General features: G+C 33.8%; 1 protein-coding gene across 4 annotated transcripts in view; it reads left to right on the plus strand.

The window, feature by feature from the left end:
• Positions 1-16778, plus strand: part of LOC117115837 (myomegalin-like) — a 35956-nt gene that overhangs the window by 12096 nt on the left and 7082 nt on the right. For 3 of the 4 annotated variants that reach the window (XM_033259789.1, XM_033259792.1, XM_033259791.1), the window contains exons 3-32: positions 346-413; positions 982-1080; positions 1613-1689; positions 2106-2387; positions 2822-2978; positions 3382-3444; positions 3540-3635; positions 3923-3964; positions 4272-4391; positions 4863-4955; positions 5145-5354; positions 5480-5650; positions 6890-6931; positions 7858-7932; positions 8121-8258; positions 8389-8472; positions 8874-9071; positions 9350-9541; positions 9633-9870; positions 10082-10181; positions 10420-10480; positions 10606-10713; positions 11055-11132; positions 11239-11506; positions 11896-14169; positions 14258-14318; positions 14489-14617; positions 14713-15491; positions 15651-15789; positions 16426-16532. In XM_033259789.1, the coding sequence (XP_033115680.1) occupies positions 346-413; positions 982-1080; positions 1613-1689; positions 2106-2387; positions 2822-2978; positions 3382-3444; positions 3540-3635; positions 3923-3964; positions 4272-4391; positions 4863-4955; positions 5145-5354; positions 5480-5650; positions 6890-6931; positions 7858-7932; positions 8121-8258; positions 8389-8472; positions 8874-9071; positions 9350-9541; positions 9633-9870; positions 10082-10181; positions 10420-10480; positions 10606-10713; positions 11055-11132; positions 11239-11506; positions 11896-14169; positions 14258-14318; positions 14489-14617; positions 14713-15491; positions 15651-15789; positions 16426-16532 (6549 nt within the window). The remainder of the gene's footprint in view (positions 1-345; positions 414-981; positions 1081-1612; positions 1690-2105; positions 2388-2821; positions 2979-3381; positions 3445-3539; positions 3636-3922; positions 3965-4271; positions 4392-4862; positions 4956-5144; positions 5355-5479; positions 5651-6889; positions 6932-7857; positions 7933-8120; positions 8259-8388; positions 8473-8873; positions 9072-9349; positions 9542-9632; positions 9871-10081; positions 10182-10419; positions 10481-10605; positions 10714-11054; positions 11133-11238; positions 11507-11895; positions 14170-14257; positions 14319-14488; positions 14618-14712; positions 15492-15650; positions 15790-16425; positions 16533-16778) is intronic. The other variant, XM_033259790.1, reaches the window with a different exon arrangement.

The raw sequence follows: 16778 nt of genomic DNA on the forward strand, positions 1-16778 counted from the left end.
CATGATGTGCCTATATATGGTCATGATGTGATGTCTTCATGACCATATTTAGGCATGTCACATGTTTTTCTCAAACAAAATTTGATAGTTTGGACAGGGCTTTACATATTTCCAGCAGAAAAATTGTTGTTTTTTTTCTTTGCTATGGGCTCTGTTCGCAAACACATTAAACCTTTGCTTACAAGAATTTGTTGTATTTTTGTTTATATCTTACCAATGCTTTAGTCCATTCCCTATCTTGCGTCAAGAGCCTTTGTACATTAACATTGTTGATGCCAGCGTACTAATGATATTTTGGCATGTACTGTAGTATATTGTATTTAATTTTTCTGTTTTGTTCTGTAGCCCTCCAAAAGATAGGTAGTGGTCGCTTATCACCTGTTAGAACACACACCATGAAGGACTATGAACAGGTGAGGATTCTACCAAATATAACTAAAAATTAATTGAATAAAATTATTACTTAAAAATTATTAATTTTTTATTGCAATTTTGAAGACTATTTTGTTGTTTGTACGATGTGTTGAACAGTGGAAAGACCTGAGACTTTGAGCCGGTAGGTCATGAGTTTGAGTCAGATGCTTGTGTCCTTGAGCAAAGCGCATACATTTGTTGCTCTAAAACTAAGATTAAGAATAGGTACAGTATTTAGTAGGATGTGATGATTTGTAATGAACTGGGAGATGTTGAATAACTGTAAATTGGTGCCCCAGGGAGAGGAGTTTGCATGTTTGTTTATGGTTGATTTTTTTTTTATATTATCCTATAACTAGAGTATAAACTGTTACATCAGAGACTTCAAATCATAATTTATACCAGTTGTGAGATTTTATTCCTGATTCTATTTAAGAGTAGAACCAAAATGAATTTCCAAAAGGACAGAAGAAATTATTGCTTTTTTGATTGATTGATTGATTGATTGATTGATGAATTGATGAATTAATTGAATATTTCTTTTCTATTTTTGTTTCTTTTACACAGCAAATTTCAGAGCTAAAGAAAGAGAATTTCAGTCTTAAACTTAGGATCTATTTCATGGAAGAACGACTTCAACAAAATTTTAATGATGATGCAAAAACAGTTGAGTGATAAATAAATTTAATTTAAATATTGTAATGTATGTACTTTTAATGTATTGGTTGTGTTTTATATGATAAACTCTCACCAGAAATCTCATTTCTTACACAATTTATAGAAATATTTGAGTTAATAATTAATCGATAGTAGCAAACATGATGTTCTAGAAATTATACAGTGAGTAAAAAAAAAAACAATGGCAGTGTAAGTTATGTTACTGATAAATGTGATAAATTAAAATCAAAATGTGTATGTTCTGTTCAAACGGAAATTACATTGAGGAAATTATTTATTCTTAGTTTACAATTATAAAAATATTGTTAGTAGACATTTAATGAAATATTAAAATGAACATTTGCTAGAAAATAATTAACATATAATTTGAGAATGTAAAACAAGTGTTACACTGACTGTTGTGTAACAGTATTTTATACCATCAATCAAATGTATGTTATTGTAACTCTTTTTTGAGTCTAATAATTTATGGATATGTAAACATCAATTACTCATTATGTTAATGATTGTTACATTTCAGAATATTGAATTGAGAGTTGAAGTAGAGAGTTTGAAAAATGATTTAAGAGAGAAACAACAGCTATTAATAAAAGCCTCGTAAGTACTTGTGACAAACTAGTTTTTAAGTGTTTTATTGATTTAAAAATTATTTATAAAGAAATTAAGTAATGGTAAAAGTAGGAGAATAGGTCACAGCGTCATTGTGCTGAATTGCATATGGGTATGGTCTGTGACTTTATAGCGCCCTTAGAGAGCCGCTTATAGTAGCTACATATTCACATCATTCCCCAGTGACAAGGGCTAAGATTAACCATAGCATCAGGATAACCCCTACTCTTCCAAAAGATGCAATGGGACAATTAAATCCTTATCTGAGAAGTTTCGCTTGAACCAGTGATGATGTTAAGACTGTAGTTAGCGGCGCCCCCGCCTTACCGCTCGGCCACTCAATATATACATGATACTGTATATAAAGATGATTATGATAATGATGATATGTGATAATTTTTCAGAAATGCTGTTGAAAGCTTAGCACATGAAAAGGATTCTATTGTCGAAAAGCTCACAAAAGAGAAGAACCAAAAAGCCCAGATGAATGGTAATCAATTGCAAGAAGAATTGAGAAAAGTGAAGGATGAAGCTGGAGCTTTGAAATCAGCCAATGAACAACTCCAGGAGAAGCTGGAGGAAGCTGAATTGCTGCAGCAAAGGTTGTCAGGCAACCTCCAAGATAAGAGCCTTCAAACACAAGCTGCTTTGGATAATAATAAAGAATCATTAGCTGAAAAAGACAGGTAGAATGTCATTATCCCACCAAATCATTTGCAAGAATTTTTCACAAGTATTTGGGGGACGTACTGAGTACATATACGATATGAGAATACATCAGGTTGGGAAAAACATTATTACTGTTGATTCTTGAGGTTCCTGATACAAAACAGCTATTGAAACACATCGAAAAAAACATCAGTATCATCATGATGTCATCATTGTCATTGTAGAGTATACATGATGGCTGTCACCATCATGCACATCAACACATTATCACCATTAACATTATCATAATCATTATCATCATTATCATCTTCACCATAACCACCTTTACCCTAATCATCATTATCTTATAATCATCGTCATCGTAACCATCTTCACTATCAACAACCTCTTCACCATCATTTAATAGAAATAGCAAAGAAATACAATATATTTAGTTAAATCCCTCTTGCAGAATAATCAACCAGTTAAACCAGGCATTGAAAAGCAAAGATGATGTCATTGACCAAATGGACAAAGAGAAAGCAAAGGCACACGCAGAACTGAAACCGAAAGAAGATGAACTAAGAGAGTTACGGCAACAATGCGTTGAAAGAGAGGAAGAAATTCAGGTAAAATATAATAATAATAATGAAGACTTTTAAAGCGCCGGGATCCGTTTAAAGAAAACGCTCATGGCGCACCTCCACAAGAAGTAAAAAATATGACAGACAAAAGAACAATGAAAGTTTAAGAACCAGAAAAAATAATAACATGAGCCATACTTGGGTCAGCGTCATTCTCAAATACTTGTACCTTACAATGATATTTTAGTGGTTGTTTTTATTGATGTTTTTGTTAAACTGAATAAAGTTAAAATAGAAATAAATATGTTTAATTTTATCAATGGATTAACCTTTACAGATTTTGCATTAGTCTATACTAACTTTTGTTTCATTATTCCTTTTTGTATCTTAAAGTAGCTGAACTGATAAATTTGATAGTTTATCAATTCTATATTGTCTTTGTTTACAGGCCCTAAAGGATGATATGGAAAGGGAGAAATCTGACAAAGATGTCACAAAAATCCATTACAAGGTATGTGTTTGGAGAGTGGACACACCTACATTTTTGGTTTACAAAAATGGTATAATACCCTGTATGTGTTTTGAATTTCAAATTTATTTTTTTAGGAACTGTACCTTGAACAAGAGAAGCGTCTTATGGACTTAGAAGCAGCTACAGAGTCTATGCAAGATAAATTGAAGGATAAGGACAAAGCCATCAAGGTGTGATGTTTAATATTATTTTTATTCTTATCAGTAATGTTTGATTTTATGTACACTGGAATCCCTCTTTCAGGACACCCCTATTAAGGGGAAATATTTCTTTTTGACCCTTAAATTTGCAATGCACCCACTTTACTCTTGTTTAGAGATAGACTTGCTGAAAGACACAAAAAAGATGTCTACTTCAAACTCAAACCCTACTGTCTTTGAAAATTGGACTCCCATAGCTTTACCACTGAGTCATATTTTCCACAGATGAGTTAACTGGTACCTTAAATTTTTTTCAGGATATGCAGAATAAATTGAAGAAAGCTCAGCAAGAAGTCAAGGTGAACCATTCGTTAAATATATTTATATCAGCTAGTTTAAATTGAAAATATTATATATTTTTTAAATTCGATGCAGCTTATTTAGTCTAAAATAACATAGGTTGAAGCTATTCTAGTTATATAGAAAACAGGTAGCACTTATTGGTAACTTAAATAATTTATTACAGAAGCTTTTGCTAACAGTCTATGCTGGCTTTATTTTAATGAAGCCAGCGCAGCATAAACTGCCGACGAAACTTGTGTAATTTTAGCTCCATAATATTTTAATGGTAATTAGTAATTTTTTCATTTGATGTACTGTTCACAGGATGGAATGAATAAGCTGAGGGAGAATGAACGTCAGCTTCAACAGCAGGAGAGCAATGTTAACAAACGAGACCGTGCGATCCAAGGCTTGACTGAAGCTGTTCAAAACAAGGATGAAGAGGTTTTTAATTAAAATTTTTATGTTGAAATACAACAAATATAGTGTGATTTTTAGTCTTGAGTGAGATACAGGCCTTGTCTGAGTTTGTTAGAACTTCGATCAGCGGTGGCGCCAGGATTTACCCGATGTGGGTGTGGGGAGGGGGGCCAAAATAATTTAAGAATATGAAAGACACGATCAGTTTTGGAGTATCATAATCTGTAAAGCATTCATTCTCCCCCAACAGTTTGTCTTAAGCTCCCCAATGGGAAGACCATCTTTCCCTGATGGGGGTCCAGCTCACTGTCCCCTCACCAGTGGCCACCACTTCTTTCAATATTGCTTTTATGCCATTCTAATGTGACTTTTGATTATTATTTATTTTTCATTTTAATGTAAATACTTAGTGAAACCATTTCTGTTTTGTTTTTGCTTTATTTTAATGTGGTGGTTTCACTTGAAAATAAATGAAGAATATTCGTTTTTTTACAGATTAAACACCTCTGTGATCAAATTGAAGATCAAGAAGATGCCTTAGCAAAAGCAAGAGAAAAATTACACAAAGCAGAGAGAAGTAAACATGAGGTAGGTACAGTAGGCTAATGGAAAATTAGTTGGACATTGTTGTTAACCCAGGTAAATACAAGGAATAAATAGTAGGTCGTACTAGAAACACAGTTGTTGTGAATGTAATAATGCAAATTACTAATTGCACTTACAGTAGCTGAACATATTACACTCATTAATTAATAAAGATGTCATGCCTGTACTTAGGGTTTGGAAAACAATCAAAGTACCATCTCAGATCTAGAAACCAAGGTAGCTGAAATGCGTGGCAGTCTACGAGCGAAGGATCTTGAAAACGACAGACTGCAGAAAGCCTTGGTCAGGCGACAAGAGGAAATCGCTAGTCTGCGAGAAGAACAAGGAAGTGGAGATTCACAGATGGAGAAACTGCTAGCCAATAAAGACAAAGCAATCCAGGTATTTAATGTTACATTTCTAAATCAAGATTTGCATATTCATTAGTTTCTGTTTGGAACTTAGTATTGATGGCCAACATTTTGATGGCTACGGTCAATAATATCATTTTATTATTTTTATTTTAGGATTTGAAAGACCAACTTCAAGATGCCAGAGACCAAATGTCTGGAAGGGTTGGTTCAATGGAACAGCACTACCAAGACCTGCTGGATGATGCCCAACAACAGATCCAGAATAAAGAGCGTGCCAACCAGAGACTGACAGATGCTCTGCAGAAGAAAGACCAGGTTATCAAGGTTGGTTATGGGTCTGAATAATTAATCATGAAAATTCATGAATCTTTTAATCATTGGAAAATAATGGGTGTGCATTGCCATGGAGATGAAATACATAACCAGTATATGTATATAATATTGCAATGTTATTTTTAAAATACTTAAGTGCTCCAATGTATTAAATGATTTAAAATAGAAGCTTCACTAATTCATGATGCAAATGGCTATTCAAATTTTTAAGTGATGTCATTACAGTTTATAAGACAGATAATTATTAAAAACTTAACAAGAAAGATTTCATTGGCCTTTTATTTGCAACAAATTTAGTGATAACATTTGTATTACGCAAAATTCTGATGTAACCTGACACCCCTCCAGCCAGTTTGTTGGCATGGTGGTGCTTGCGTGTGCAGCCAATGCACATACTCTAGGCATCTAGCCTAAGTAGCACTGCAGTATTCTGAAAATAACTCTGATATATTGATTATTTTCACCATCTTGGGAATTTAATATTTGTAATATTTCTTTCTAACATCATTATTTTATTTAATATTTATTTATGGTATTTAATGTTTGCATTTTCCTATTTCTAATGTTTTATTTTATTACGTCATTTATCATAGATATATTTTTTTGTTGCTTATAATCATTAATATTATATATTAACATTTTGTTGTATTTATTTCATTTGGGAATCAAATTAAAAAAAACGAAAGCACAGTTCTTATACAAAACAAAACAACCAAAATGTTAAACATAACTTATAAGGGAAAGTTTCTTAGCATTTGCTCATTATTGTCATATTTTAAAAAAAAGTTTGAAAATGAATAGTGTCATTCAAGATGGTTGAACTCCCACTAAATATATTGATAATTCACAATAAATATCATTTTAAATCATTAAATTGACAATTTTTGACCAAGATAATGGATACCAAAATTGTATCCCATGGGTATGGGTTTAAGTCCTACCATTTCCACAATTTATTTTCGCATGGTCTTAAGTAAGACTTAGATTATAGAACATTGCATAGTTTGTATTCATAATAATAATAATTACTAGCATACTTATATAATTATAAAGATTTTAAAATTGAGATCTAATTCTCTGATAATAAGATGAAATCTTGATATAAGACCATGATTTTAAACTTTAACCTTTGTATAGCAGTGAGGTCGTAGTGCTGAATGTGATGTGATTGTGACGCTTAGTGTTATAGCTCAACTAACATGATTCCTACCAATGTGTTTCTGTTTTTAGGAGTATGTGGACTTTGCCAAGTCTGCAAAGACATCCCCTGCAGTAAGTGCCTTCAGTAGTAGCTAGGGATAGTAACAGGGATTAAGAAAGAGTATGGGATTATTGAGATTAATTGGGAATGCCATTTAGAATGGGTTGGGATCAATGGGAAATGATCAGATAATTGGAAAATGGTTTATAATTACTGGGACTGCACTGAAAAATGACTAAACTCTTCAATAATAAGATTAATGAAAGCTTAATAAAAATTACTACTGCTAATAAATTGAGCACCATGATTTTTTTTTTCTTGGCTGAAATTAGTTTTTATATCCATTGCACAAAATAAATAACTATTTTTGATTATGATCACAAAACAAACTTTATCAATCCTAATATTTCTATTTAAATTTTTTTTTTTAGCTTTTAATTTATTTTAGATGTTTGGTTTGCATTCTAACAGTTTCTAGTATAAAAATTAAACTTGTCTTGATTATGCACAGAATCCCCAAAATCACAGTAAATGTGGCCATAAAACATTTATTTTATAAACTTGGTGTAATTATGATATTTTATACATTATCATGTAGGAGGCATGAAATAGATAAACTTAATGGATGTGCATCAGTTTACCAATAGAAATTATATATTATTGTATATCAAAGCATGTTTGTATGTTTGTTTATATCTATGTACTGTGTATGTATATTTATATATATGTAAGGAATGTATATGCATCATTTTAATGTTTCACTATATGTTAAATTAGAAGTTACAATTTGAAGGCATAATACTAAACGTGTTATTTATATATTTTAAAGTATATATAATTTTTTAAATATTCAGAGATAAAACGATAGTAAAGTACTGAGTGTAGGTTTTGTGTATGATAGGGGGTGAAAAGGTTCAAACTTATTGTAGCTCCATATATATACTTGTTGAAATTACATGTTTACCATTATGATGATAAAGCATTTTGTCTTTTTCAGGATGCAAAGGAAAGCAAAGATAAAACTGTGGATAGGTTGAAGGAAATCTTACAACAAAGAGACAAAGAATTAGAGGTAGTCAGAAGATCTAATTGTATAATTTGATACCAATGTTTATAATTGTTTAATACCTAATATCTGTATATTGTGTTTTTGAATTGTAATGTTATTAGTTTTAGTAATATTAATATTATTCTTATGATTATAATTATGATTATTGTGATACTTATTATTTGAATGATGAGTCCTCTTCTTTTTTTTAGGATGCATTGGAGGAAAAGTTCATAGCATTACAAGCTAAAGAAGATGAGATTCGCCAAATAAGGCAAGCACTGAGGGAGCGAGATAAAGAGATGGAACGGTTAAATAATGACCTTCTCCATGATAATGATAGAATTAACGTAAGTTGTTGTCTTCAGTTTTGTTTAATATGCTCGTATTAATAATTGATTGTTAGATTTTGTATATTTTTTCATTTTATTGAAAATTATAATTCATTTATTCTGGGAAGTTTACATTTATTTTTCTTAGGGGCTGGAAAGTGAGTTGAAAGAGAAGGAAGCTAAGAGTCGACAACTTGCTAACTCATTGAAAGCAAAGAATGATTCTATGAATGTAAGTTCTTAAACTTTTTAAAGTGTAGATACTAAAGTCTATCCAATTCCACAGTACTAAGACTACATCATCTTCTGCCTTCTTTTTCTAAAATGCAGTATCATTATTCATTATCCTAATTGTTTTTCATTACTTAAATTTGAGTAATTCTGAGTAAAGATGTACTGCTTCTAAAGCAATCAAGAAAAATTCCTGAAAAAGTAAATTATAATTCTAAAGTGTTCAGTTTAACATCAGATATAAACTATCTGTAAGTCAATTGATAGCTATTTTATTACATAAATATTTAAATTTTGCTTGAAAAGTGTTATGGGTGTATGCAATTATATGAATAATGGTAAGGTTCATTAATAGGTGAGTAAACTTTAGATTGATTGATTAAAAAAAAAATTGTGTTTCAGAATGCTGAAGAAGGCCACCAGCGAGCGATATCCGAAAAAGACAGCATCATACGTAAACTACAACATGCTCTAGCTGATAAAGACAGACTATCAGAAGAAATAAGCAGTTTAGGGAGCGGATCTCCAAGAGAAGAAGAAAGCAATGCCATCATAAGACAGCTAAGTCAGAGGCTTAGAAATAAAGACAAGATGATGGAGGTAGGCATTTTAAATGAATAAATTAACGACTGTAATAATTAAATACATAAATTAATGAATTAATTATTAACTGAATGAATAAGTTAATAAAGAAATGTTTTTACATTATGTAAAATTAAGTGATATATATGTGCCTAATATGTGGCTGACAAAACCAGATTGCCTTTTTTCAATAACAAAAGTCTTCAAATCAGCTAAAATCTTGTGCATAAATTTGACTGTGTGTTTATTTATTATTAGAAATATGTATAGCCACTGTATTTATTTATTTTTTGTAGGAAATGATGTCTGAAAGAGCAGAAGCTGCTGAAGCAAATGATAAAGCAACCCAAGACCTGCTGGCCAGCCTACAGGACAAAGACAAGCAAGTCAAGGCACTGCATGACCGCCACAATAAACTAATTGCGGATAAAAATGAAATTATCAAAGCTTTGCAGCGGGAAATTGCTAATAAAGATATGGATATCCAGGTAAAAAAACATTGAAAATTCATAAGCATAATTGGCATAGGTATAGTGATCAACAGTAATAGAAATATGTATAACATCTTCATTTTTATAGTCTGTTGAAGATACCTTGACACGGTCCCAGCAAGATCAGAGCATTTTACTTGGCAAGATGCGTGCTGCTATGGCGGAGAAGGATAAAACCATTGAAAAACTGGTAAAGAGTGGTCAAGAGAAAGACAGGCTCTTCCAAGATATGCAAAGGTCTACACCTCCCCCTGTTATGGGTCCAGACTTGAATGCAATGAAGAATGAGATTGGTCGACTGAGACGCGAGATCAAGGCAAGAGATGGTATAAAACCTTTTGTTTTAGTTTGTTTTTATGGATTAAAGTAACAAATTCTTGTGATCATCTCCATAAGTATTTTCAAAAAATTATATTATTTCTAATTGAAGTATATTCATGAATATCTATTATTACATAAAATAAAGTTGAGTGCCTAACATCTCTGTACCCTAAAGAATTCATATATAGTATTCATTACTAATATTTTCTGTTCAAGCTGCCTTGAATGAGCTAAGAGCCAACTCTGTTAGTAAAGATCACTTGCAGGCCTTAGAGAATGACCTGGATACCAAGAATGACTTGCTACTCAAGGCAAGGTAAGTAGTGCAAACTTTCTTTATAAGACGTTTCAAGTTTACAGTTGTATTCTATTGTCTATTGCGTGAATACTTACCAGGATGAACCAACATCATCATTGATTTGTGTAGTTTTCATATAAATAAATATGTCTTACCTAGATTCATTAACTTCTATGTCTTTATGATATATAAGTATAACATACTGTTATTGTTATTCATCTGTTTGTTTATTGTCTCCATTTCTCTTATGTTTTAGAGAAACAATTAATGCTCTTCAGCAGAACCAAAAGGATGACAGGCAAGCTAAACTAGAAACTGTGAGTAAAACCAGTTGTCTGTTATTGACATTTGAAACAATAATTTTGTTCCACCACCCATTTATACAAAAATGAATAGGAAATAAGAAACAGTTTAATTACGGTATCTTGTTACTTATTTAAAGGCTAAATTACGTCGTAAAGTTATTGAGCTTGAAAGTGAGCTTGAAGCAAAGCAAGACAATATTGACGCCCTGGTGCATGCTGGGAAGGTCAAGGACAACATTATTCAGGTAATATTATAATTTAAGTCAAGAGTTGTGGTTGATATTTATATAAATGGGTTGTTGATAGTTACATTGTAGGCATATACTGTAATCTTAAACTACAGATGTAGAGTGGGGGCAGGGCAGCAGTTGTAGGTGGGGGAAGAGCAGGGCAGCAGTTGTAGGTGGGGCGCAGGGCAGCAGTTGTAGGTGGGGAGGCAGAGCAGAATGACCCTACAATTCTTAACCTCATATTTCAACTCATATTTTTTCACAGGATTTTGTTTTTTCTGAAGTTTATTTGTGCTTCAACAAATTATTGGTTAATCAACTAACTCCTTTTTTCTTGTGTATTTATATCTTCATAGGAGCTCCGTCTTCAACAACCTAAGCATATGACTTCCTCACATGATACTATTGTCGTAGGAAGTGAGCCAAACGATCAGGTAAGAATTACCAATAACCATAATTATACAGAAATAATAATTTAATCAAGTTTACACATCAATAATATTTTATTTATGTGTAATTTACTCGTTTTTCTTATTGTAGCTTTACCAAGCATTAGCAGCCCAGGTACGAGAGATGGAGAATTTGAATAAAGCATTGCAGGCTGAGAGGCAGTTATATGTGAATATTACACACAACGGCGATTCCAAGAACACAACACATAATGATGCATTTGAGTTTGAATTAGCTGCTGTGCAGTCACTCAGAAAACAACTTGAGCAGGCGCTCAAGCGGAACAACCGAATGCGAGAGAACTTAGAGAGGCAAATTAGCTCACAGACTTTAAGTGATTTGGAAAGTGAAAGTACTAGTGAGTTTCTTTTCTTAAACTGTGGCAGTTAATGTTCTCATCTACCAATTCCAGAATTCTGGTTTCAAATCCTTGCAAATATATGACTTTGTTCACATCTCCACTTCAAAAACATAATGAAACTTAGTTGTCAAAGTGTATATATAACCATAATTTGTCTGTTCTTTAAGTGTAGGTGTGGAGTTATCCCTCACGAATCATTATGAAATTACTGATTATGTACAGTATATATTGCCTTAATATGCAAGTCATCACAACATTTATTTTAACTCTGTAATGGGCCTGTTACTTGTGGGTTTTTTTATGAAAATTTTTAAATTATTTTATAAGATAAGATATGTTTTTTTTTTTAATTGTATATTTCTTTTTCTAATCTTATCTAATTATAGATAATGATAATGAAGTGCAGGCACTGAGAGATAGATTGGAAGAAAGTCAGCGATGGAATGCAGATCTTCAGTCTCGTGTAAATGAACTGCAGCAGAGGGGAGGTGGTGTTGGCAGTGATGCTGACTCTGAAGTTGTCAGAGTCAGTAATGCACAACCTCAACCTTTCTCAAGACCTCCACCAGATGAGGAAATCATTAGTGCCCATAATGTCGATGTTATGTCACCAAAAGAACTGAAAGATGAGGTGATGAGACTCCAGTTGCAGCTTCTAGAGGCAAACAGGAGAAGTTTGGATGATGATCTTAGGAGTATACCAGGACAAGAAGAAACATTGCCAGGGACAGCTCAACAAGCTAAGAAAGAAATCGAGGAACTTAAAGAGAAGAACAGAGAATTAGAGCAACAGGTCAAGGTTTTAGAACAACAGCTTGCTTCTACTCCCGGTAGAGGTGATGGTGTAGATGAAACAGAAAGTCATGTGATTCCAGTTCTTAAGCAACAGCTTGACCAAGCTAAATCACTTTTGCAAGACAAAGACACACTCTTACAAGAAAAGGAGCAGCAGAACCAAGCTCTGCGACATCACCTTGGAATTGGGCCAGAATCTCCTATACAACCAGGAAGAAATGTCATGGCAACTCTTCAGAGAGAAAATGCGCAGTTGGCATCACAGCTTCATAAGGCTCAACACCAGAAAAAGGATCTCCAAGATGAAATGGAAGGGCTAGAATCACAGCTCAGGGAAGCAGAAAAAATTAGCAGTGCAATGCAGAAGCAACTAAAAACCACCACTGAAAATATGGAATCCGCAAGCCTTGTGCCAATTTTGAAGCAACAACTGGGTCAAGCCAAAGAAGTTATTCAGGAAAGAGAAAGCCAGAATAAAGCCCTTCAGCAGGCTTTGAAAAAGAGATCTCAAGATAAGAACCGATTAGGACAAATGGAAGCTGAAAATGATCAGTTAAAGGCACAGCTTGTTAGTTATAACAATGAACTACAAAAAATGAAATCACAGTTTCAGGCATTGGAGAAAGAATTGGAAGAAGTTGAAAATTCTAGGCCCCCACCTAGTGCTCATGCTGAAATAGAAAGGTTGCAGAAACAATTGAGAAATGCTGAGAATCTTAATGAACTTCTGAAGAGACATATTGATCTTAATAGTTTGAGTGAAGGAGATCAACCAAGCTTTAATCCAGAGCTCATTGTTGAAATGGCAAAAGAAATTGAAAGACTCAAAGACACTTTAGATGAAGCTCAGCAAGAATTATCAACAGATTCACCACTAAAGACTCGAGTTGGCAAAAGAGTAAAAACCTTGGATGACACGGCTTATGGAGCTCTCACTAAGCAGTTGGAGCAAGCTCACAATGATCTGCATGACTTGAAAAAACGGTACAAACAACTGAACTCAAAATTACAAGCCACAGAGGGTACTGTCAGACAGCAATCAGACCGCATCAAACGTTACCGTACTGAAATGCAAAATGCTGGTCTCCAACCACCAAGAACACCTAAGAGATATCATAGTGACTCCAACTTATTGAGAGCACACTTTGACCAAATGGGTCATAAATTATCCAGTGCCAGTTTGTTATCGCCAGATGATCGATCTGGTTCTGCCAGCCCATCTCCTGAATATAGTCTCATGGCTGATATTCCTTTAAGTGAGTTTGGTCAGACTAATGATATTGGGGAACTCAAAAGTCAAGTTGACACACTTAAGCTTCATCTGCAGCGTAGTCGCAGAGCTCTTCGTAGTCTGCAGAACAGGTTGCGCAGTCGTAGCAATACATCAAGCCCAACACGTTCTACAAGTCCAAGTAGGACAGACAGCATCGGTGATGGTAGTGGTACATGGTTTGAACTTGTTGCGAATCAGCAAGCCTTTGAAAAACTTCAGCAAGAGGTTGAAAATCTAAGAGAACAGGTTGAGGAGGCAAACAATGTTAACATGACATTACAAGAACACAATAATGATCTGATGGAGAAGGTTCGTTCCAACATTCCAGTGCCTCCTGGTCTTCTAGCTCACAATGAACAACTAATCAAAGAAAATGAGGCCGAGATTGCATTGCTTAAGCAGCAGTTAGAAGATTCACGACAACTCTGTGCCACCCTTCGTGAAATGATTGATGATACTTTGTCTGCTATGGAAGAGATTTCTAGGAGGATGGAGGATGAGAAGGAGAATTCTCCTAGTGAGGTTGAGAAGACACGACAGAAGATGAAGAAGAGCAAAATTGTAGCAGAAGATTTACAGAAAGTTTTAGAAGGTACGTTTGACTAAAAGGTGATAAATCCAATTGTTCAATGTAAAAATGCATCAAATAATTTCGTAATTGTTTTTTTCTCATTCTATAGAACATAAAAAAAGGTCAGGAGATTCATCAGGACAGATGGCAAGTGACATTCTGGAAAACAGGTTAGACTGGACTTTTAATATTTTAATGTTGATTATCAGAATTTTATGTAATTTGTATGGTGTGTTATATTCCAAGTGCCTTGCAAAGATCAGTCTGTATTAATATGAAATTCATTTCATATATTTGATTGATACACCTTCTTATTGCTTATCCTTTATTTTGTATATAGGAGGAAGGATGGTGAGATACGTCAATTGAAAATGGAAATCAAACAGAGGAAAGAAATCAATAAAAAATTAAGAGACATATTGGGAGAGAATAAAAAATCAGCAGAAGAGACTAGACATGAACTTGAAAGGTATGAAATTGATTCTTACCTAAAACTTCTTTACATTCAGTGTAATTTCAATCATTCTGTATTTCATTTTCTTAAAAAATTATTTTTAATTTTAGACTTGCAAAAGAAGTCCAGGAGAAGAATGAGACTCTCACAAACCTACGCCGTCAAGTACGCCATCTACAAGCCATGGGTAGCTTCTCTCCAAACAGTCACATGATCTCTGAGACAGAGGATACATCATCTATGCAATTCCAGACAACAGCTAACACAGACTCCATGCTTCCTGAAGAGGATGCAGATGCTACTGACACAGAGTCAGAACTTCCTTTTGACAGTAGCCGCCAGCAAGTTGTTGGAATAGCAGCTGCAAAGGAACGTGTATCCAGTGGAGGAGAAAGCCAGGACACTGTCAGGGACCGATTTGAACAATTTAGTGACCCAATTGATCAGAGTCAGAGGTACAACCTTCCAAAAGTGACCCCTGCATCGAGATTGAAAAGGGGCCAGACTATTGGTAGAACGAAAACTGGGGATGATGAAAGTTCGGAAGCTGCAGTCCAGACACGAGTTACTTGGGCCAATAAGGATCCTACTGCTCGTTCTACACAGACTTTTCAACAATCAAACGTACAACCAGAGTTGGTGCGTATTCAAGCAAAACTACGCCAGAGTGAAAAACAAGTGGAATCTCTTAAGTCAGAACTGGATCTGTATAAACATCTACTTGCGGATTCTCCAAAGGTCTCTGGCAGCAGTGATAGTGCAATCCTTAAAGAACATCTTGAAGAAATCAGAGCTTTGCGTAAGCGTCTTGAGGAGTCGATTAATGTGAATGACAGGTTGCAAGAACAACTTGAAGCTAAGCTGGCAGAGTTGAGCAATGGGGGAGGAGGTAAGGTTGATTGCATGTAATTGGAGATAATAACAGTACAATAGGTAATATGTAGAGAGATAATTTATTTGATCGAGTACACTGCCTAGACGAGAAAAGATAAGAATAATTAAAGATAAGAATATTAACATAATGTTTGTTTTATGATTAATTTTTCAGACACCAGTGTAATCATTTATCAAAGCAACTTGGAGCTGACTGAAGAGAACAAGTTACTCAAAGAACGTTTACATGAGAAAGACTTAAAATTCCAGGAACTTGTTGAAGAACTCAAAAAGAACAAGAGACATTTACAAAAGTAAGAATTATAAGTATGATAGGTATGTTATATACCAACAGGGTTACCCCATTAAAGAGTAGGAGAATGGCACACCATCACATACCTATCCAATACAATAACCACCATCATATTTTAAGATCGAACAGCAAGCACACTAACCAATTACTGGATAGGATAATGCTTTATAAACTAGTCAAGGAAGTTTAAGAAGTGAAGTTATTTTTAGCTTTAAAAAAAACAAAAACCTTAGTTTTCTTAGTTTTAATAATCCTTTTTTAGATACCTTTATATTAAAAGGGTATTTTTATAATTTGGAAGAAAACATGTAGAGATACATAAAATACAACTTTGAAATACAGCACTTAATTTTCCAGGTTTTAATGTGGAAAGGCACAAATGTTTTTGATTATAGAGCATCATCAGATGTCAGGTGCGATGCCTTATGAAGGTCTATCATTTAAAAAAAAACATTCTTGGTAAATTGTTGTTCTTGTACTTACATTAACAGAATCAATAATATATTCAAAATAAATTCACAACATTGAATCCATCTGGATCCCTGCCAGCATCCACAGTAGAATGTGACTTGTTCTTTAGTCGACACCAACATCATATGCAGCCTGCATTTCATTGTCACTTTCAATATTTTTTCAGGTTAAAAGCACAGAATCAGCAACTGTCTGAACAACTTCAGGAGAATGTTGACCTTGTGGGCTCTCTCAAATTTGAACTGAATGTCCTCGAACAACTACAGCAGAGAGGTAAGATCACAGCAAAAAACTAAGTACAGTACTGTGCAAATAAGCAATTAGTGAACGATTGCCTGACTTCTATATATCTTAAATTTGTGAGATTACTGATAAAATATTGTAAAACAAGGGGAAAAGCTCTCAATGTTTTTATATTCTGTAGCTGTTAATCTGTACTTTACATGTTTTTCAACAACCACTTTTGCATTCATGACAACCTAATTTATAAGTGGTTGTCCAGTGCCACTGTAAAATGTA

Source organism: Anneissia japonica, unplaced genomic scaffold, assembly GCF_011630105.1.
Source record: "Anneissia japonica isolate Jap-2015-1 unplaced genomic scaffold, ASM1163010v1 scaffold1483_len710385_cov172, whole genome shotgun sequence".
In the NCBI taxonomy this organism is placed as follows: Eukaryota; Metazoa; Echinodermata; class Crinoidea; order Comatulida; family Comatulidae; genus Anneissia; species Anneissia japonica.